The sequence below is a fragment of the Panthera uncia genome (assembly GCF_023721935.1).
Source record: "Panthera uncia isolate 11264 chromosome A1 unlocalized genomic scaffold, Puncia_PCG_1.0 HiC_scaffold_17, whole genome shotgun sequence".
Lineage (NCBI taxonomy): Eukaryota > Metazoa > Chordata > Mammalia > Carnivora > Felidae > Panthera > Panthera uncia.
Window position 1 is genome coordinate 16,884,938 of NW_026057577.1, and position 23,283 is coordinate 16,908,220.

At 42.8% G+C, this 23,283-nt stretch overlaps 1 protein-coding gene and 1 long non-coding RNA gene across 13 annotated transcripts in view; one reads left to right on the forward strand and one right to left on the reverse strand.

Annotated features, from left to right (window-relative positions):
- Window positions 1–23,283, forward strand: part of LOC125935421 (zinc finger protein 474) — a 62,482-nt gene that overhangs the window by 19,916 nt on the left and 19,283 nt on the right. For 9 of the 12 annotated variants that reach the window (XR_007461663.1, XR_007461662.1, XR_007461664.1 and 6 more), the window contains exon 2: window positions 8,603–9,842. Coding sequence is in view for 7 of the 12 variants with exons in the window: in XM_049649079.1 (XP_049505036.1) it covers window positions 8,811–9,842 (1,032 nt within the window). In the remaining 5 variants the exon portion in view is untranslated. Of the gene's footprint in view, window positions 1–8,602; window positions 9,843–17,627; window positions 17,752–23,283 lie in introns of those variants that run through there. The other 3 variants (XM_049649081.1, XM_049649082.1, XM_049649083.1) reach the window with 3 other exon arrangements.
- Window positions 14,400–18,443, reverse strand: LOC125935433 (uncharacterized). Its single transcript, XR_007461672.1, has 3 exons — window positions 18,280–18,443; window positions 15,651–15,819; window positions 14,400–14,872 (listed from the first exon to the last, which is right to left on the reverse strand). It is a non-coding gene; the product is annotated as an uncharacterized LOC125935433 (long non-coding RNA).

Sequence of the window (23,283 nt, forward strand, 5' to 3'; positions counted from 1 at the left end):
TTTCTTTCTTTCTTTCTTTCTTTCTTTCTTTCTTTCTTTCTTTCTTTTTCTTTCTTTCTTTCTTTCTTTCTTTCTTTCTTTCTTTCTTTCTTTTTCTTCTTCTATCATCTCTCCTGTGGCTGATCTAAACACTGGCTGCTTGATTTTTTTTTTCTCTCTGAAAGTAGATGCATCATTTCCTATGACCCTCCAATAATGTTTGAAAATTCCTCCTCCTCAGGTCACTGGTTCTTTCTTTTCCCTTTGGATATTCCCTTCTCTCTTAGAAATAAATCTTTCCGCCTCTCTCTGCTGTCATTACAAAGCTTCTTTTCTGAATTTTTACCAATAAATATGTCATGTTTTTAGGAAATATCTCCTATAGAGGAGACTTCAACTGGATTCCCAGTTGACTGAGAACAAGTGCTCCTTGAAGGGATTTTCAAACATTTAGTTGAGGAGGAAAACAGGGGAAAGGGACATTTTACAGCAAGGATCACAAATGGTCAGGAAGTCAAATGCCTTTGAGAATCAAGAATGAACTGCAAGTAAATAAATCAAGGGGCTGATGAGAAACTTTGGAAGAGTGAAAACTAGCTGTCTGACCTATAGGCATGGCCTTTATTCCATATGTTTATATTGGTTGTTGCCACATTGGAATGTAGACTCTGTATGGCCAGATCTTCCACTTTCTCAAAGGAAACCAAAATCCTGATTTGTGTGACATCTCCCAATTTTAAAACAATTGCACCCAATTCAAACATTTTTAACTCTAAGCAGGCCAAAAGGAACTTATCTGTGGACTGGATTTGGCCTATCAACCCTTTTTTAAAGTCTTGATAAAGAGCTATTTGGAATAGAATAGAAATACTCCAAATTTCAGAAAAGATAGTTTGTATATTTGTTTATTATTCCACAGCCTAACTCCCCCTCCCCCCCCCTTTTTTTTTTTGCCTACCCTTTGAATTTCTATACATGATAGGATTCTAATGTGATGAGACTGATGGTTTCCATAACCAGTTCTCTACCACTCCAAATGACAATACTACAATTACATGGTCATACCTGTGTGGCATTTGTGACTCGAGTACTCTGTGATTTGGAAACTCAATATAGAGTGAAAATGACAGGCTCAATCTAACAATAGCCTTCATAGGGTGATATTATGAGCCTTAACAACATAAAATGTCCTTACCAAAGGCTCTACTTAGAAGTGTAAAGAGTGTATTTCTCCCATTTTCTGTTTGCATAGCTTTCCCAACACCATAGACTATTATGTCTACACCTGATAATTAGACTGAATGAAGGTGAAGAAACTTACTTCTTGGTTGAAAATGCTTCACAGTGAAGGAAAGACAAGGAAGGGTAAATTTTCATTAACTATTCAAAATCAGACTGGAAATGCCCACGTGGACAGCCAGATTGCCTTAAAGCCCTATAAACCTCAGGCTAAATAGCTTTTCTGAAAGTGGTTTCATTTTTCACCTTTCTGGTGCTGCTTCTGTCTTTCCCAAAACAGTCCACCCCCAGTTCCCAGTGGCTCTCACCTTAGAATCTTTTGTCATTCACATGAGAATTATTGAGGACTGCATGTGCTACTGGCCCAGATGCTACACAGAAGGAAGTGCAGAGAATCCGAGTCAGCTGGTCGTCTTTCATCTATGAGTGGGGTCACTGTAATGCGACTCCCTATGTGGCAGTGCTGGCCTTATGGCCGGGCAGTCAGCTGCTGAAGATTATCATATAAAATGAAGAAAAATGCCTAAATGGCGAATTTCTTCTTTTGGTTTAATTCTGTTAGTCACAAATGGAAAAGCAAACATGTTCTAGCTCTTGAAGCACAATGATGGTGGAACCATTACAAAAATAGGTTTTCAGTGGTCTGAATGAGTTGAGGATTGGATGTTAAGATACATACCATATGATTTTCTGAGATGCTATGAAAGAACTCATTTGAGTTTATATTGGCTGCAATCCTGAGGTAATGTGCAGCCTGAATATCACAGATTTTTATTACTTATATTCTAAGGGTGGTTATATCAGTCAGGAGACAGAAACCATACCACTTATTTAACTAGAATTTCATAAAAAGATTGTTAACCAGGAATGAAGTTGTTATAGGTAGTAACCAGCAGGGTAAAAAGAGAACGCTACTAAATGAAGGAGGCAACAGCTACTATTCCTAGGGCTGAAGTATCAAAGGAAGAGGTTTGGGTTATCAAAACCTAGAAACTTTGAACAAGTGCCTTATGGAGCTGAAAATTGGATCTTCAAGGAGGAGATACAGAGGGACGCCTGGGTGTCTCAGTCAGTTGGGCATCCAACTTCGGTTCAGGTCATCTCATGGTTCGTGAGTTCGAGCCCCGGCTTGGGCTCTGTGCTGACAGCTCAGAGTCTAGAGCCTGCTTTGGATTCTGTGTCTCCAGTTCTCTCTGCCCCTCCCCTGCTTGAGCTCTGTCTCTCTCAAAAATAAACCTTTAAAAAAAAACAATAACAACAACAACAAAAAACAATGGCCTTCTTATTCCTTTGAAAGATCATGGAAAAAATAAGTTTTTGTTTTCCTGAAGCAAAATATGTGATTCAAATTTGTTCCCAAAAAAATAATTCTAGGAAAGGGGGATTGTGAACCAATTTCTTCAGAACCATTGGTTCATGTTTACACTTTCACTTTTTTTATTTCTGATTTTCAGGAAAAAGTATATATTTAATAAGTCAGTTTTGGCCCCAAACATGTGCTCTCTCTCAAAAAAAAAAAAATTCTCTCATCAAAAAAGAAGATCCTAAAGTTAAAATATTGCTGTTAGAATTCATTTTGTGCTAGGCCAAAGACAGCTATTAAAATACAACTGTATCAATAAATTTCATAATTTAAAAAAAAGGGAAATACAAATCAAAACCACACTCAGATATCACCTCATGCCAGTCAGAGTGGCTAAAATGAACAAAACAGGAGACTATAGATGCTGGAGAGGATGTGGAGAAACGAAAACCCTCTTGCACTGTTGGTGGGAATGCAAACTGGTGCAGCCTCTCTGGAAAACAGTGTGGAGGTTCCTCAAAAAATTAAAAATAGACCTACCCTATGACCCAGCAGTAGCACTGCTAGGAATTTACCCAAGGGATACAGGAGTACTGATGCATAGGGGCACTTGTACCCCAATGTTTATAGCAGCACTCTCAACAATAGCCAAATTATGGAAAGAGCCGAAATGTCCATCCAGAGATCAATGGATAAAGAAATTGTGGTTTATATACACAATGGAATACTGCGGGGCAATGAGAAAGAATGAAATATGGCCTTTTGTAGCAACATGGATGGAACTGGAGAGTGTTATGCTAAGTGAAATAAGTCATACAGAGAAGGACAGATTCCATGTTTTCACTCCTATGTGGATCCCGAGAAATTTAACAGAATACCATGGGGGAGGGGAAGGAAAAAAAATGGTTAGAGAGGGAGGGAGCCAAAACATGAGACTCCTAAAAACTGAGAACAAACTGAGGGTTTATGGGGGGTGGGAGGGAGGGGTGAGTGGGTGATGGGTATTGAGGGCACCTGTTGGGATGAGCACTGGGTGTTGTATGGAAGCCAATTTGACAATAAATTTCATAATAAAAAAATAAAATAAAATAAAACTGTATCTCATTAGAATTAGGCTTTAATTATAGATTTCATGCAAGTAGAAAACTATTTAAAAGTGGCTACAATACAAGTAGACATTTATTTCTCTTATGTAAATAAAGACCAAGGGTGACACTCGAGAGTTTTATGGTGGCTCCACCTTTACCAGGAACTCAAGTCCATACATGTCCGTGCTCTGTCATGTCAAGGGTCACGTGAATGTAGTCTGGTCCAAAATGGCTGCTAGTGCTCCAGCCATCACCTCTGTGTTTTAAGCATCAGTATGAAGGAAGGGAAGAGGAGAAGGTTGTGTCTCTTCCTTTTAGAAAGTGTTCTTACAAGTCTTACACAATACTGGAAAGGGACCTGCAGACTTACCTGGGAAATCATGTGCTCAGCTAAGAATGGGGGCTCTCTTAATTTGAGGAAGTTGGGCAGAATAACTCCTGGTGGGGAAATAGTCATCTTTGCCAGACTGTGGGAGGGATATTATCGCATCAGTCATAAGCCTTGGTGTGAATAAGTCTATCGGCTCCCTTTTTTAAAGCTAGATTTCCAAAGGAAGGAAGACTGGCAAGCATTTTAGGGCACCAGGCAGGGGAGAATGGAGCCTGCTGAATGAGGTGGATGGAAGATATTAAAGACAAACCTCCTCTATTTTACAATTTTGCTCAGAGCCAGAATCAGCTCAACTCCATCTTTCTTATTTATTCGTTTGTACATTTAAAGAATTTGGATTCTTGGGGCGCCTGGGTGGCGCAGTCGGTTAAGCGTCCGACTTCAGCCAGGTCACGATCTCGCGGTCCGTGAGTTCGAGCCCCGCGTCAGGCTCTGGGCTGATGGCTCGGAGCCTGGAGCCTGTTTCCGATTCTGTGTCTCCCTCTCTCTCTCTGCCCCTCCCCCGTTCATGCTATGTCTCTCTCTGTCCCAAAAATAAATAAAAAACGTTGAAAAAAAAAATTAAAAAAAAAATAAAATAAAATAAAGAATTTGGATTCTATACTAACAGGGAAGGGGTTATGCATCACTTATATTTATTTTGTTTCAAAAGACTACACTTTTAAAAAAAAGATTTAATTCTTGGGTTGTGCTCTTTCCCCTCTTTTATAGGGAAACACCTTCTTATGCCAAGATAGGTTTGGATTTCCATGGTTATTATATTCATCTTTGTCAGTGTGTCCCTCCCTTCCTGTGAACCCCAAAGGGCATGGAAAAATGGCATCATATCGATAAAATGTGATGCCTTCCAAGGCATTCCTTGAATATCCTATGTGCAAATATGGTCAAAATGAATAATTCAGACCAACTGGAGTGAACATTTCTCCACGGCTGCTTGGGGTAAAGCTGGCTGGCTTTGCAAAGTAGTTCTCTTTATAAACTAGCAACATTGCTTTATGATGTGACTGCATGGCAAGCCAATTTCTTAAGTGATTCAAGAATATGTATTTAGTATTTTCCACTCATTTGGCCCTTACAACTAACATATAGGGGAGAGCATCTGGCCATGCTACACCTTGTCAGAATCACTGACGGAAACTTCCTAAGTTTCTCCATTTGACCCCGCCAGTCCCCAAAATTTCACTGGCTTCCAGCTACCTCCTCTTTCCTTTTTTGATACCTTTAATCGCAATAAGACAGAAATTTCAGGAGGACATTGAGGGAGGAAAGAGATGGTAAAAAAAAAAAAAAAAGAAAAGAAAAAAAGAGAAAGATGCAATTAGGAGTTTGATGATGCTCTCATGTTTGCTCCAAAGTATCTCCAGTGCAAACATGTCCACTTGCAGGAAGATCCATCCCTAATCAAAATGGTGAAGTGGCTGCAAAGAGAACACCTCTGGCCTCTTGGGGCAGCCTTTGCTTTCCCCCTGCACTCACTGTCCCCCAACTACCCCTCCCCCATCCCCACGCCTGTGTGGTAATGTGGATTTCTCTCAGGGATGTTGGTGAGATTAGGAAAAAGATCCGTATTGCATATCATGCGGGGGGAAAATGTCATCGAGAAAGCCAGTTCCAGCAAAATAAAATGACCCCTGTTGGTTCAGGAAAAGTACTGTCCCCAGTATCCCCAGTCTCTCTCTCCTGCTTTTTCCATCTCCAAGCCTTCACCTCCTCCCTTTTCTCTCTTCCTTCTCCTAAAGGGCAACATAAAGCCTGGTGAAAGTTTAGTTACCTTCCCATGAGACATATGAATTGTACATTAAAACAGGGAAGAAGCTCAGTGGGTGGAATGTTCAGCAGAGTGAATCATGGAAAGAGCCGACTCCTGGAGCCAAAGGGAGCTGGCGTTGGTCCCCAGTTCTGTCACTTCAACACTGACTGTCTTGGGCAAGTTACTTGCCTTTTCTGAGTCACAGGGTCTTCGGTTTATAAAACTGAAACAATACCTGCCTCATTTGAGAATTGATTGAAATTATGTGTATAAAAATTAGTGTACTATCTGATGCCTAGTTGGTGTTCAGTATTAGTTCTTTTACCTGATCATAAAGAGACGGGAATTGTTGAGGCAAGTTATGGGGCCTTCCCAGTATTCTGATTGGCTGGGAGCTGTGTGGGGAGTGGGGGGAGGGAGAGAGAGAGAAAGAAAAGATAGAGATTGTGAGCAAGTTTAGGGGGAGTAAGGTTATTTAATTGCATTGATTTTTCCTGCCTCCTTAAGTCCTTTTGTTGCCTCCAACTTCCGGGTATGAAGGAAAATGGAAAATGAAAACAAGGGGTCCTTGTTGTCAAGGACCTGGATACTGGTCCAACAAGATACTGGAACCAACCGAAGCAATGGTTTGGGGTGATTTCCCCCATGAGCCGATAAAAACCTAATGAAATAATTGTACTAGATGCCTTGTGGGTTTTTCTTAATTTTTAAAAAATTTTTATTTATTTTTGAAAGAGAGAGAGAGAGGGAGAGAACATGAGTGGGGAAGGGACAGAGAGAGAAAGAGACACAGAATCCAAAGCAGACTCCAGGCTCTGAGCTGTCAGGACAGAGCCCAACTCGGGGCTCGAGTTCTTGAAATGAGAAATCATGACCTGAGAGATCATGACCTGAGCCAAAGTTGGACGCTCGACCAACTAAGCCACCCAGACGCCCCTATTCCTTGTGTTTTTTTAGATCCACTTTCTTTTTTGGATGGTGCCAATCAGGTGACATATTTTGTTTCTCTGAGGTTCATTTTCTGTGCTGGCTACTCTGGGGCCAACACATTCTTTTGTCACGTGTTAATATCACTGTCTGAGGATCTGTCCAAATGACAGATAGCTTCGTTTTCTGTGCCAGAACCAATCCGATAGTCTTAAGTGCAAAGATTCAGACCTTCCTTGGCACCAAAATACAGGAACTAGGCATAGATCTCCCAGCTTTTTTTGTCCCGTAGCAAATGCAATGCCCAACCAGTGTTTTGACATGACCAGAAGGCTGTCCTTGTGCTGTGCGGACCCAGGCTTCTGCTATGTCTACAGGGTCCAGCCTCAGATCAGCTGCTGCTTTCTTCATGGTTGGGAGTGGGCAATACCCACAGAGCCAGACCTGAGTCACCCTTCCAGAAATGCAGAAGGCCCTAAGACTTCCGACGGCAATCTCTCCTGGGGTTTAGACAGTAATCTTCCCCCTGGGTGAAACTGACTCATACTTTTCCCCAAGGTAAAAATTCTTTAGCCTTTTGCCCGTGATGTTTGGGAAAATCATGAGCCATGTTTTTATAAAAATTATTTGGAAGACAGATAGATAACATCTATTATAATATATCATATAATCATATACAGTTATTTGTAACAATAAATTAATGATTAATATTGATAAAGAAAATAATTTAAATTAAATTTAAAATAATTAAAAAAAATAAATTATACATATAATGTAATATATAGTATAATGTATAAATATAAAGTATATTTATATATAATAATAGATATTATCTGTATTATCTATCTTCCATATTATGGTTATTATATATTACATATAATAATATATTATATGTAACTATAATATATAAATAGATATTTATCTAATTGTATATTATCTGTATTATCTAATCTTTATTATCCATATTATCCATCTGTATAGATATAGATACGATAGAGATAGGGATAATACAATGAAATGAGTTCAATAGCTATAAAAAGAACATCAAGCAAAATTTCAACCTGTCCATCGCGGGGGAGATCTACAGAGATTTTACCAGGAAGGGTAAAGGCCTGGGTGGCATTCTTGGCTTGACATACATGGCCACAATTTATCCATATTCCATTCCCACAATAAAGAAAAGTGGAAACCTGGTAGGTTATAAGAAGTTTGCCCACTCTGGGGGCTTTCCTGATAATCCTCATAATATTCACTGTTGAACTACTTTGGCAGGAGCTCTTGACCTTAGGCTCATGAGCACTTATTAAGTCTGGCATATTACTATGTCTCGAATATAACATATATCATGACCAAAAATATTTGATAAATTATTTCAACAAAATTAGTTTCACTGGTAATAGTAAGAATTTTATTTTTGGCTTTTAAAATGATTATTCTGAGAAGAGGTTCATAGGCTTCAGAGAACTATCAAAAGGATCCATGGCACTAAAAAGCTGTGAATCCCTAAGGGAGTGGAAGAAAGTCTTTTTACATTACCCACAGCCTCATTAATCTCATTGTCACGGTTGCTGGTTCTATCTTCCGTGGTCTCACCACCATGCCCCTGTGGGTGTGTGCCCTGTGTGTCTGTGATACACTGTAACTGTTGATCTTTCTTTGGACAGAACACTTCTTGATACAGTAAAATTCATAATGGAAATTTTCTTCAAATTTATTTCAAAATTTATTGAACAAATCTTATCTGCCAGTTACTCTGCTAGCCAAAGAGGATACTAGGTCCAAAAAAAAAAAAAAAATTACTGTTCTTTGTCACCTTACAAGCTAAGGGGGATGTGTGTTTGTGTATGTGTGTGTGTGTATGTGTGTGTGTGTGTGTGTGTGTGTGTGTGTGTGTAATAACTTCTTGATTTATGTTTTCCCCCCAGATCTTGGAAGCATCTGAGGTTTAATGAGGACTTTCCAGCATTCCAGACTGCTGCCCTGCAATGAAGCTCTGAGTCACGGTCTTTGGGGCTAAGGTATTGGCAACAATGTGGAACCCCAGGACAGCTAACCTGACTAACCTTCGCTGTAACCAGGATCCCAAAAGGGGTCTGGCATGAAATCAGAGCATAGAGAAAGACTTGCTTGTTAATGGAAACAGGAAAGAAAAAAAGGGTTTCCAACAAATTGCAACAGACTTTCCACCATTCTAAAGAACCCACCTTCCTTATCGACCAAGCCGTTCTATCTAGTGACTCCCATTCCAGCCTTTTGCCAGAAACAGAGCATGTCAATCCTGCTGGAAAAATAAAGATAGGACCTCTGACAAGACCTGGAACAGTGATACTCTCAAAACGGTCCAGTAGGAGAATTATGTCAGAAAGTCCGCACAGCCCCCCTGTGATACCATCCCGCAGGCCTGGATTCCGGGTGTGCTATATCTGTGGCCGAGAATTTGGCTCCCAATCAATTGCCATTCATGAACCCCAGTGCTTGGAGAAGTGGCATATTGAAAACAGCAAGTTTCCCAAACACCTGCGGAGGCCAGAACCCTCCAAACCACAGCCTCTCAGGGGCAGTGGGTCCTACAATCTTCAGGCCGTGAACGAAGCAGCATTTCAAAGTTCCCAGGCTCAGCTGCTGCCCTGTGAATCCTGTGGCCGCACATTCTTGCCAGATCGTCGTCTTGTTCACCAGAGGAGCTGCAAGCCGAAGGATGAGGGGCCCAGAGCACCAAACCCCAACCGTTTTGATGATCTGACTGGTGCCAGGAAAGCTGCTGGTGGCATCCCAGCCCGACCAAAGACTCTCATCTGCTACATTTGTGGCAGGGAATTTGGCACTTTGTCCCTTCCTATTCATGAGCCCAAATGCCTAGAAAAGTGGCAAATACAAAACGACCGGCTCCCCAGGGAGCTCCGCCGACCACTCCCACGGAAGCCTCAGCCCCTTCCAACTGGACAGTCCAACCAAGAGGAGCCAAGTCAAGCTCAGCTGGTGCCCTGTGCAAATTGCGGCCGGACCTTTGCCCCAGACCGCCTTCTGGTACACCAGAGAAGCTGTAGGGTTCAACCAAGTGCACCAAAAATTCAGAATTTGACCTTAGGGAGGAAAGGTGGCCTGAAAGAGTCCACAAATTCCAAGCAGCAAAGGAACATGGCAGTGCCCACTGTGACTGATAAGGTAACTCATGCCACATGAGATGCATTGAGTGGACCTGGGGGTATATTCTGCCTCCAGGGGAGGGAGAGAAAATGATCCCCAGGATGCCCCACTCGTAGGATGTTTTCTTTTTTTTTTTTTTAATTTTTTTTAACATTTATTTATTTTTGAGACAGAGAGAGACAGAGCATGAACAGGGGAGGGGCAGAGAGAGAGGGAGACACAGAATCCGAAACAGGCTCCAGGCTCTGGGCGGTCAGCACAGAGCCCGACGCGGGGCTTGAACTCACGGACCGTGAGATCATGACCTGAGCCGAAGTCGGCTGCTCAACCGACTGAGCCACCCAGGCACCCCGGATGTTTTCTTTCTGTGACTTATTTCTGCCTCCGTGCAGCCCGTCCGACCCCACGGGCTGTATCTCTGATGGCCAAGTAGATGCGAGAACATCCCCGCCTGGTGGGGTTATAGTCCTTTTCCGCTCTGCCTAAAGAAAGAGAGATGGATGTCTTTCTTCCCTGATTCCTCATCCCAAGAATCCTTGGGAGAGACTGTTATTTGAAAATGAGTCATTAATGCTGTGTCTACATTGCAGAGATATAATCCCCATTCCAACGGCCCACATTTATGACCGGTTTATTTTAGTCATCTACCTTAGGAATTCATTTTTGGCAATGCGGGGTTATGCTGAGTTTATCTTGCTAAAATAGAATCTGTGTCAAAAGCCCCAAATGACTTTAGCAACAATTAAACACTGGAGCACTTGCAGAAATAGACATGCTCTTCAAATACAGCATGTTTTTCTTTGAACACTTACACGATTATAATATGTAGGAGATTAACTCCAGGGGAGTCTCCAAAGCAACGAGGTGTGGGTTCATGGTTCTGGGAAGGGTTTAGCTCCCATTGACGCTCTGTACCCTGCATTTGGGTTGGATGCCAGGCTCTGCTCCCCACTTGGGCAACTGGGAATAAGCATGAGCCCATGGGCCCCCAACCTCTATGGTGAAGTATTGTTTACCTGAAGTGTCAGTGTCAACCAGAATTGGGGAAGAATGTGTGTGGCCCCCCACCCAGCATGGTCCATGTGCTGCCCTTAAGCCCAGGAGTGGGTATACTGTTCTGTGTCATACCTTGCAGAATCTCAAATCATGAGAAGTAGGAAGTGGTCAAAATTTTCTCTACATGGCTTGGTACTAAAACACCCCACCTTGGGGCGCCTGGGTGGTTCAGTCGGTTAAGCTGCCGACTTCAGCTCAGGTCACGATCTCGCGGTCCGTGAGTTCGAGCCCCGCATCGGGCTCTGGGCTGATGGCTCAGAGCCTGGAGCCTGCTTCCGGTTCTGTGTCTCCCTCTCTCTCTGCCCCTCCTGTTCATGCTCTGTCTCTCTCTGTCTCAAAAATAAATGAACGTTAAAAAAAAAAAAATTAAAACACCCCACCTCTGCAAGGATTTTTTTTTTTTTTTTCAAGTAGGCTCCACACCCAGATTTGGACTAGAACTCATGACCTTGAGATCAAAAGTCACATTCTTTACTGACAGAACCAGCCAGGTGCCCCTGCAGGGACTCTTTAAATGGACTGTTTGGGGAAACTGAGGTTACCCAAGCTATCGTAAAGGATTCAACCAGAAGGATTGGGGGGCGGGGGAGTGGAGAAGGCAACCTTTATTTTTAATGCAACTTTTCTTGCTTACTTTTTTTTTATTGCATTATATTGGCAAACTTCTAGTACTTTTCCATAACTTTCATGTTTAAAATGAAATTATTAGAAACTTACTGGTTTACAAGATTCCAAGACAATGATTCTAAAGCCAAAGAGTCAGACTAAGAGATGCCGAGCAAGTTTTCCAGTGAACATTGAAGAAAGAAAGGCTAGTTTCTGTGCCGAAATCAAAACCCAAACTCTTTAAGTGTGGCATGGGCTGCAGGCTGGTCTCATAAACATGATCTGTTTTTCCCATCTTCTAGCTGTTGCTTTCCTTCCAGAACGTGTGGGGTCTGGATTCAGAGAACACAAGAATCTGTGTTTCAGGGCCACAACTCAGAAAGTCCATGAGCTCTCTGATTTGCAGCCCTGTTTCCTGATTGTATGCATTTGCTTCCCGTGGTCTCAGTACAGATCTCAAGATAGGGAAGAGTGTGGTCAGGAATCCTCTGCTTGTTGTAACACATACTCTGTGCCAACAGGCTGAGCACAGCGTGTTCTCAGTCAGTCACGACTGCTAAACGAGGCTGGCCTGGGCCCACGGCTTCACAGGAAGACACCTCCTGACTCACCCAGTCATCTGGAGGGGAGATGTCAGAAGGAGAGGTCAGCGATGGCCCTCAGTGACTCGTGCATTTAGATCAAAGTAGGGGGAGTCCGTCAGAACAAGGGCATCTGGAGGATGTGGCTCTGTCACAGCGTAACCCACCCGACTCCCAGACCTGAGAAGGCGCATGTCAGTGAAAAACTGGCACCCATTGCTGTCAGATGTGTGCTGGCCCATTCGGGGACCACACAGGCGTTAGTGGAGGGCATGGGGAGGTCATCCAACATAGGGTCCCTTTAGCTGCCAGACTTAAAGCAAGCTTGCATTAATTAAAATGGAGAAAATGGGTAGGCTTCAGAGAGGCGTAAGATCTCTTGGAGCATTGGACTTTACTTCTTCCCTAGAAGAGATATTTGCCATTCCACAGTGCTTTCAACAGGAAACCTCTCCCGGGTAGTGTGGTTTTCTCTTTGGGTTACGATTTGATCCTGTTCTATTGCTGTTTTTCTTTCTCTGTGTCATTTAAAATTTAGATAGTACAGCTTCCTTGTATCATTTAAAGTTGAGATGTTATGGGACATAATCCATTTCCCATAAAGATCACTGCTTTGTGCACTGTTCGATTTCAGGATTTCATCTGCCTGTGACAGCCGACTTTTGGCTACGACACGACACAGGCCCGTTCTTTTCACAATTCAGATGTGTGTTTTCTTCTCTTGTCAATCAAAGCCGTTTTCCTCTAGAATCCTTGAGCCGACTTCAGATCAGAATCCGCGATCTTGCCTGAGGCTCTCAGGGGGCTCAATCTCGTAGTGAATTCAGGTGAGGAAAAATCTTTTCAGAACCTTGATCGTAGTGCTGGGAAAACCATTCGTTCCAGTTGGGCAACAGTGACCGTTTCTCTGGCAGAGTGAATTACCCTGTGCTCGGAATGTTCCTTCAACATAGACTGGCTCAGTTCTCTTATGACACAGGGGTTCCTGTTACCCTTCAATCAAATCTAAACGCAAATAAAGGCCGCTGAGACGAGTTCCTCTCCAAGACTTCCATGGGCAGTTTGCTTTAGCTCCGCCTCGCCCACGAAACCACAGCATGGGCTGGAATTGTCCATTGTCTCTTCCAGAAGACAGGCCTGAATTTACCCTTTCTGATCTCACAGGCAAGCTGGGAAGGAGACTAAGCAGGATGTAAGAGAAATAAAACCCTGATGGGGATTTTTATTTCAAAGGTGGAAGTGACCTGGGGTTGCTGCATCCACAGTTTACATGGTACCATGAGCAGGATCACACTTTCTTTCTTTCCTCCAAAAACAGGGGAAAGCCTGCATGAGCAGTGTCTACTTTAGCAGGACTTTAAAAGTGGTGAGAAGCCTAGATGAAATTTGGATGCATAAGATGGAAACAGATAGATTATCGGTTTGAATGTTAGTATTGGCATTTAATCTATTGAATTTTAGTCTATTTAGTAAGTCTATTGTCTCTCCTAGCAAGCACTTTCCTAAGCGATGCCGAGGGGTACAGTAATAGAGCTCATTATTGATCCTTACTTTCATATGAATGAATAAATTTTAATGCTTGCATTTAATATTTGGAAAAAATGTTGCCCTTTTCTAGAAGCTGATAGTATTTCGTTCTTCAACTGCAGGCCTTTTCTGGCTAATGGGAACACAGATCGGCAGTTTATTAAATGTAACTACAAACCAAAATGAAGCCTTTGTCTCATTACCTTTTATTAGGTAGATAATGCTTGGAGTTATTTTCTTAGAATTTTGCTCATAGGATGTGAAAATCCTATACCATATTACAAAATAGGCATGTTTTTCTTTAGGAAATCATCTATTTCTATAAATCATTCTCTCTGTAGTGTTAAGCTACCTTTGGCATCAGAGATGCTTAGATTTGAGCTAAAAATCCCATCAGACCCATCTCTAGCATCTGGTGCTGCCATCTGGTGTTTTCTTTTAAAGTACAGTGTCTATGCTGTGAAAAATGCTATTCTTTTTGCGTTACCTCCACATACATTTGAGAAAGTGCCCTTAGAATACAAACCCCAGTTATTGAGAGCTACAATTATATATGTGATTTAAATATCATAAGTGCTGTTCCATGGCTAACTTTCCCATTCTCTAAAGGGAAGACTCTCAGTGGGAATATCATAATCAGAAAGACTCAGAAGGGCAGGACACACGTTCTCAAAAGAGTGTGCACATTTGTATCTATTGGGTTTGGAGTTTGTAAGAAGGCATGGAAGAAAGGAAACCAACTTTTTATTGAGTACCCTTGATGATCAGTACTATATATTCGTGATCGGAGCTTAATATTCCACAATATAACCATAAGACAGATACTATTTTCGACTTTCTATCTGGGGAGACTGAAGTTAAACAACCTGACCAAAGTTACACAGTGGGTTTGGTAGTGGGTGTCAGAGCCAGACCTAATTACGAAGACCCTATCTTTTCAAGTCTAAGAGGCGTGGAATGTGTGGGATACAACTTGGGTGTGGCTACCCTGCCAGGCTAGGACTGCTGAGTAAGACAAAGTGGACAGATGTGTGTTCATTCAGCAAATATATATTCTTAGACATGGGACTAAGTATTAAATATCTAGTCATAAAAAAGACACAGTTCTTGATCTCATGGAGTTTTTATTCTTACAGAGGAAGTGATAGGAAATAAATATAAATAAATATACAGCTGCAAATTGTGCTATACCAGTGAATAATGACAGGAAGTGGACATTCAGAATCTCGGTTAGAGAAAACCTCAGGGAGGAAGCGACATTTCAGCTGAGACCATGACCTGTAAGAAAGAATTGGCCAGGAGGAAAGATGTGAGGAGAAGGGAGTAATAAGAGGAGGAGACATTCTGGCTGAAGGTAGTGTGGCCAGAGCTCAATGAGGGGGGTGACAGGCACACAAGATGAGGCTGTAGAAACACCATAGTCCCTGCAGCTATCCAGGAGACACGCGTCATCAGTTGTGTGGCTCTTGCAGAGATCCAGCTGAGAGCAGATGAAAACTTGGCCAAGGCATTTGGTAGCAAAGACAGAGATGAGGTATATGCACAGAATTTGGTGGTAGTTGGGATGTGGAGGTCTGAGGAGGGGTCAAGCATGGCTCCCAAACTTCTAGCTTGGGCAAGTGCTCTGGTGCCATTTTCTAAGATGGGAAGACCTGAGACAGGGTAGGCTCTTGGAAGTTAAGACCAACGGTTCCTTTCTGGACACGGCAAATTCAAAGTGCTTGTGACATATCTAAGTGGGTAAGTCAGGCTGAATATAGAAGTCAGGATCTCAAAAGAGAAGGTTGCACTGGGATCTATATTTGCGCATTTTTAATATATATTTAAGGTCATAGGAATGAACAGAGAGTTGGGAAAGGAGATGCCAGGCCGAGCCCTGAGGCATTAAATCATTGAGGCACTAAAGGAAAAGGAGCTGGAGAATGAGAGGCTGGAGACACTACAGAAAATGTCACGAACAAGCGTGTGGAAAGCAGGGCGGGATCCTGAAAGGTGGAGCAGGATGAGGGCCAAAAAATAACTATTCGATTTGGCAGTGTGGACTGAGTCTTATAACCTTGGCAAGAACATATCCGGAGTAGTGGTGAGGATTCCAGAGTGTGTGGATGATGAAGATCATGTCTGGTGTTCCTACTGTGACCATCTCCACCATAGACATCGCTGTCCCAAAGCATTTCGCCACAAACGTTTTCACCGCATAACTAATTGGCTGTACGGCAATTTGGCTGTAAAAGATAAAATAACTGGCTGACAGTTTGGTTTCATTTCCCCATTGACAAATTTCCAAATTTTATATTATATAAATCTTAGCTAGTCCCCATAAAGCTCTACACACTGACGAATAGATGTTGTCTTAAAATAGTGAACAACAACAGCATATGTAGACTTGAAAGAAAATAGGCTGATAAAACTTACTTGAAGGGGGAAAAAAGAGAGTGTGAAGGCGGATTGCATACTATACTATACTATACCACACGAGAAAATGATAACAGTGACATTGGTAACAAAGCCCACTAACAAATGAATTACAGCATTAGCATTTCTTACACATTTCCCATAGAACTTTGGAACGTCTATCGACAGACATGTGACAATATGCCAAGAATGAACAGAGTAGAAGGCTTTCACAATGCAGTGCAAAGCTCACTTTCAAATATGCATTCTAGTATTTGGAAAACTGATATGTCTCTTTTTTCTAAGTTTATTTATTTTGAGAGAGAGACCACGAGTGAGGGAGGAGCAGAGGGAGAGGAAGAGAGAGACAGAATCCCAAGATGTAGGGCTCAAACTCACCAACTGTGAGATCATGATCTAAGCTGACATCAAGAGTCAGATGTTTAACAGACTGAGGCAACCAGGGGCCCCAAACTGTTACCTCTCTTAATGAAGGAAGAAATTAATAATTTAATTATGTTTTTATGTCTCCTCATGCCCTTTTTACTGTCCATCTTGTATTTTTTGTTATTTTATCTTTTAAGGTGAGATTGCCTAGTGGCCAGTTAGCCACGTAGCAAACATGCTTGCCAAAGGTGTTGAAGGCAAAACCACCTAGAACCAGTAACAGCAGGATGTGTGTTGAGAAGTTTGGCTCTGAAGACCAGGAGAGAAATAATGCGTGGAGTAGAAATAGAGATGTTGGGCTAAGAGAGGTTTCCTTAAAGATGAAAGTGTCCAGACCATATTTGAATGTTTAGGATTATGATCCCATGGAGTGAGGGAGGCTGAAGAAACAGGAGAAGAGACAGGGACGAGTGGGAAGCCTGGAGAAGAAACCCACAGCAGTGGGTGGGATCCCAGTGCCCACTGGGAGGGCAGGGTTTCAGGAGGAGGCACGTGTGAATGTCCGAAGGAGGTTGAGTGTGGATAAAGCAAGTGTGTAGACTGCTGGTGGGAAACTGAGGTAACTACAGTCTGTTCACTTATATCTCATACTTTTTTTTTTTACGAAGTACCAGCCAAGCTAATCAAGTCTATCAGTTAGGAAAGCGAGGCATAGGGAGAAAAAGGTTAATTTGAAGAGTCTGCTTAGTCCTTTGTCTCTTCATGCCTTGAACTAGACTGAGTTTCTAAAATCAAGACTAAGGCTCCTGGAGGGGCACCTGGGTGGCTCATTCAGTAGAGCATCTGTCTTTGGCTCAGGTCATGATCTCAAAGTTTGTGAGTTCAAGCCCCACGTTGGGCTCTGTGCTGACAGCTCAGAGCCCACTGCTTTGTATTCTGTGTCTCCCCCTCTCCCTGCCCCTCCCCTGTTCATGCTCTGTCTCTCTCTCTCTCTCTCAAAAGCAAATCAACTTTAAAAAAATGTTTTTTAAAGAGACTAAGGCTCCTGGCACCATTTGCCTCTATGATTCCCAAACACAAGAATGACTTGGAAGTCTTGGCAGGCAGTAGATAAAACATTCAGTGGGATCCTTCTGGGGATTAGTACCCTTATGAGCCTTTCCAGCGGCCCTAGTTCACCTCCTCAGCTGTACTGATGTCACGAAATCCAGTGTTGACCTCACAAACTGCCCCCTGATGATGTTCACAGCTGGACTACTGATGTCCAACCCCCCATGTGCCATTTCTTCATCTTTTCTTGGTGCCAACCATGCCTGCATATCAGAGAACCGCTCTAGGATCCCATGGCTCTCAGGTGTACAAAGCACAACTGTAAGGTAACCAGACCAGTCTTCTTCTGCCCTCTTGGTTCTAGAAACCAGGCGTCATGAATCTTTGTGTGTGTATACTGCATGGGTGGACTATGTGTGTATTGAGTGGGGGGTGAGGGGAAAGTGACAAATTTTGAAGCCACAGCATCACCGGTAAAATTGATGTATCACTTCCTAATACAAAAATGTGAAAAGCCATGCTCATCTGTACAAATTACAGGCTAACATAACTATTTTTTAAGGTAAGCTTCAAATTACAATTATATACGTGATGGGAGAGACCACGACAGAGCTACCTCTCCTGCAGCCCAAAGACCAAAACAAAATTAGATAGTCACTGCGTTTGGTGTCCCAGTATGTGGCTTTCTGCTCCTCTAGAAACAAAAATATTAACTGTAAAGTCTGTGAGAGGAGAGTATCACACATGAGAAATTCTAATGTTACGTAGGCCTACAAATGAACAAAGCTACAACATGCCACAGTCCAAAAGAATTAATCCAACTTAAATAATTTTGCACATCTTCATATGCTTACTTCTACCTCTTGCTACCATCAATCTGCTTCCAGCTCCAAACAGACACCCATAGTTTCTAGTTGTAAATACTTCATAAGTCTCTGCGTGATGACAGGATGGATGTACGTAGTGCTTAGAAATCCAAATTCTAAGCTCAACAGCTAGGATCTTTCCCAAGATTCTTAGAACGTCACCCAGGCAGTCCAATGCAACCCGGAAGAAGTCATTATTGAAACAGAGGCGATTGTCCTGTGAACAGAATCTTACTGCTAAGTGTCATACGGTTGAGACTTCTGAATAGGTGGAGTTTCAAGAGGGTCTGACTTAGGACTCTCTCTGTCTCTCTCTCTTTTTTAATGTTTATTTTTTGAGGGGGAGAAAGAGAGACAGCGTGTGAGTGGGGGAGGGACAGAGAGAGAGGGAGATGCAGAATCTGAAGCAGGCTTCAGGCTCTGAGATGTCAGCACAGAGCCCGCGGTGGGGCTAGAATTCATGCACTATGAGATCATGACCTGAGCCAAAGTCAGACGCTTAACTGACTGAGCCACCCAGGTGCACCATAGGACTCTATCTCTTGCTTTCCCTTTATATTTTGTAATTCACCTCCTGCTTATGTTCATTTCTCTTTCAAATTTTTACCTCTATGAGGTTGTCTTACATGAAGAAATGTCCTACAAATTGAGGAAGGGCCTAATACACCCAGGAATTCAATAAGTTTCCAATATTTCAATACATCAATATTCTAATGTTCTTCTTTGGCCCTCCCTCAGAGCTGGGGGCCCTTTAGCATATAAGCTGAAGACCAATCAGGCATTGGAAAAAACCCCACTTCTGAATACCAGGTCAAATAGTATCTATGCTTGGCTTCTTTTTCTCTCTAACTGTAAATGCTGGAAAAACTGAGTGGCTGTCTTAGTTTGTGGGTTTTTCCTGTCTTGTCCCCATTGCTCCCTTCAAGCTTCATTTTCCCTATGACCTGAAAGCCATCTGACCACAAGGGTCAGGCCTTGTGCCAAAACGAGAAGCACAAGAACCAAACACCAGGGACATCCTCCATCCATTTTCTTCAAGGAAAGTCATTCTTTTTTTAATGTTTATTTATTTTGAGAGAGAGAGAGAATGGGGGATGGGCAGAGAGAGAGGGGGAGAGAGAGAATCCCAAGCAGGCTCTGTGCTGTCAGGGCAGAGCCTGACATAGGACTCAATCTCCCGAACCATGAGATCATGACCTGAGCTGAAATCAAGAGTTGGACACTTAACCTACTGAGATACCCAGGTGCCCCTTCCAGGAAAATCATTCTTAACAAGAATTTGGCAAGATACTTGATCATACACCTCACCTTCTAACCTTCTAAAGAATCAAGGAGAAAAGCAGTTTTATCTCAAATGTGAGAATTTAAAAAAACAAAAAACAAAACCTTCTACCAAGAAACTGTATTCCTTTCAGGAGCAGAGATTCCTGAAATGTGGAATTTGTTCTTTGACTTACATTTGTAACTAAAATTCCAAGCATATATTCAAAATACCAGTCGTTTTTTTGTATTTTTTAATGTTTTTTGAGAGAGAAAGAGAGAGTGCAAGTGGGGGAGGGGCAGAGAGAGAGGGAAACACAGAATAAGAAGCAGGCTCCAGACTCTGAGCTGTTAGCACAAAGCCCAATGTGGGGCTTGAAGTCATGAACGTTGAGATCATAACCTGAGCTGAAATGGGACACTTAATTGACTGAGCCACCAGGCACCCCAACAGTGGGTTGTTATTTAAAAATCAGGTACACGAAGATATTTGAATATTAACAGCATTTCCAAATGATTGGCCAAGGCTTTCTTATCGTTCTGAGGAGCAAAACAAAACTCCAAATCATGAGTAACAGACTCTAATAGTTGGCCAATACACAGGCTGGATTGGAAAATTCCTTAACGTGGCATCCAGTAATTTCCAAAAACAATTCAATTTCAAACAACGATCCTTCCAGATGTGACATTTGGGTAGACTTGTTTGAAAACACGAGAAGTAAATGTGAAATACCAGTGGTTTCTAGACAATCAAACTATGATTGTTGAGGTTTGAGATTGAGCTACGCAGTTACTCCTATGTATGAAAATGCTATTTATACTTCGTCTGCATGTGTATGACGTGCCTGGGGGGAATGGAAACTTAATTATACACATCCAGACTAGTCAAGCTTGTTGAAATTATGCTTTAAATGACCACAGGCAAAATTCTGACTTTGGGAAATGAGTCTCTGGTGACCTGGTCTCATATTCTGATCTTGTTTTCCTTTTTAGCACCTTGTGCACCCTCCCGCCTAGTCGCTAGTAACCCCCCCAACCCCCCCACCCCCCCACCTCTTGATATTGTTGGAAGAGGGTTGGGAGATTCTGATAAGATCCTTCCCAGGAAAATCTCCTCCAGGGGACTGTTTGCATTTTGAAAGAGGATTTGCTGGGAAGGCGCTGTTCATCCCAAGGGAATGAACATTTGAGGTAGTCAAGAGAACAGACCTAGGAATTTTGCTGGTTTCTCTCAAATCTTACCCAATGACTGACTCTGTGGACATTCTCCATGTCCATTGACCATTGGTGTCCTCTGACCATTGGTGTCCTCACCTCCACCGTGTTTCTAGAAGCAGCTGGAATCACATCTGGAATCAGATAATAGGTGGGCAAGAAAATCACAAATCTTTGAGCACATTACTAAACTTCCTCAGCCTTAGTCCCTCCCCTGTGAGGGGTTAAAATGAAAGATCTTTTGCCAAGGACCTGCGATGGTGTCTAACAAATCATTCCCAGTCAGTTCCTTCCTGCCCCTACGTAGTGGCCGTGGCGGAAGACCTACTGTCTCAGTGAAAACAAGCTTTACTACTTGCCTAAATGCTCTGTGCCTCAGTTTCCTGGTTTGCAAAATAAGGGCACTGAGTCTTGCCCAGAGGATTATAATGAGAATTCTTGCCCGTTAAAGCATGTTAAGTGGTTAGTACAAATCTTGGCGCTTAAAAGTGCTGGGTAATTATTAGCTGCTACTTGGTCAGGTATTTCTGATACTGGAATATTCACAGAGATTTCTCTTTTGTTTAATGTTTGTTCGTTTGCTTTTTTGCTGTTTGTTTATTTTTGAGAGAGAGACAAACAGACAGAGCATGAGTAGGGGAGGGTCAGAGAGAGAGAGAGGGAGACACAGAATCTGAAGTAGACTCCAGGCTCTGAGCTGTCAGCAGAGAGCCCAATATGGGGCTTGGACTCCTTAACTGTGAGATCATGACCTGAGTCAAATTCAGACCCTCAACCAACTGAGCCACCCAGGTGCCCCTGGGATATTCACAAGGACTTCTAAAAGAGATTTTCTTCTTTTCTCCTCAAGTACAGAGGAGAAAAGCTTTCCCTCTTATTTTCCCATCCAAACTTTCTGCCTTCTGTGATATGCCTTGTGCACTTACCACAGACATTTCAATTATTTGGCCCTAATGGAAGGAATCAGGAGTGTGGAAAATTTAAAACAGCAGCAAAGCCCCAACTTCTTTATGTTGAATTTTGTCATGCAGAGAGAGGAACACTGTCAATGGAATGATAGCCATCCAAAGAGCTGCACAGTCCCTCAGACCCTTGTTTTGGCAGCCAGCCATCAGGAGTGGGCCCCCAGCACAGTTACTGTGCCCACGGTTACCATGCAGCCTTGGACACCAGGCTCACCTCTTAAAATAGGAGCTTCTTAAGACCTAACGGCATACTTCAAGACTCCCGTCACCAAGTTCCATTGTACTTGACTCAGTGCTTATATTCAAAGAAAGCAGGGAATTTTGAGTATGACCATCTGTTCATCGTCACTGTACCCCCTTTTTCTAAAACACCTCTATGATACCTGGTGAATTTTTATTTTTCTTTTAATGTTTATTTATTTTTGAGCGAGAGCAAGTGGGGAAAGGGCTGATGCGGGGCTCGTACTCACAAACTGTGAGATCATGACCTGAGGTGAAACCAGGAGTCAGATTCTCGACCGACTGGGCCACCCAGGTGCCCCCTGACAAGTTTTTAATTCCACAGTCTGAGATTCACTCCTTTGACTCAAAGCGCTGACTCTGCAGTACATCCCAGCTAAAAGGCAAACGTTTTCTAGATTGTTCACAAACCCTCTTCAGCCCCTGGCACATTAATGTCAATTAGCCACCAGTGCAGCTGATTTCTTAGAAATGAGATATAAGGCAAATACCTCTCACTGGGGAGAGTGTGCAGGAAATAGCTCCTCAGAGCCATAAGCTCTGGTGCTTTCAGGGATGGTCAGGCTGCCTTTAGGGCAATGGGGAGCGGTAGAGTCTGTGGCATTATGTACACAAAGTCCCACCTAAAGATGTCACATTTAAAACTTTTGAGAACATTGTGCTGGTCAGGTAGAACATGCCTGTCTATTGGGTGGCGTGGTCATTGATCCAACAGTTTACAGTCTGAGATCCCGAGTATGAGGCAGCAGGGAGGTAGTTCTGGGGGGGCAGTCTGGGTGAGATGCTATAATGGGGACAGACTGAGTCGTGAAAGACCCATGAAAGGCCGCACATAGTTGTGTGACAGTTGTGTGCATGGACCCCTGGCACCCACACTCCATGCCTGAGCACAGGGTAACTCACCCCAGCCACCAACATCTATTTGGGTCACCTGTGGGAATCCCCAGAACAATGAGGCCATTAGTGTGGGTCAAACATCCAGGAACCAATCCATCCAAGAATTTTACAGGGCCACAAAAAGCACAGGATCCTAGAGAGATTCCCCAATCTGGAGTGTAGTTTTCAGAACTTACAGGTTGAGTTTAAATATATCAGTGGGTGCAGAGGTTAAGAAATGCTTCCTCCACTCAGTGGGTACCTTCGTCACCCTGTCCCTGCGTCTTGACTAACCCCGCACGGTGTGGGCTCTGTGCATGCCACATAGGGATCTGTCCACCTGACCTACTTTACCAGAGAAAGAGCTTTGGAAAAAGTGAAAAAAATATTTCCCAAGTAAAGGTGGGGAGTTAAGTATGATCATCCCAACTCATCC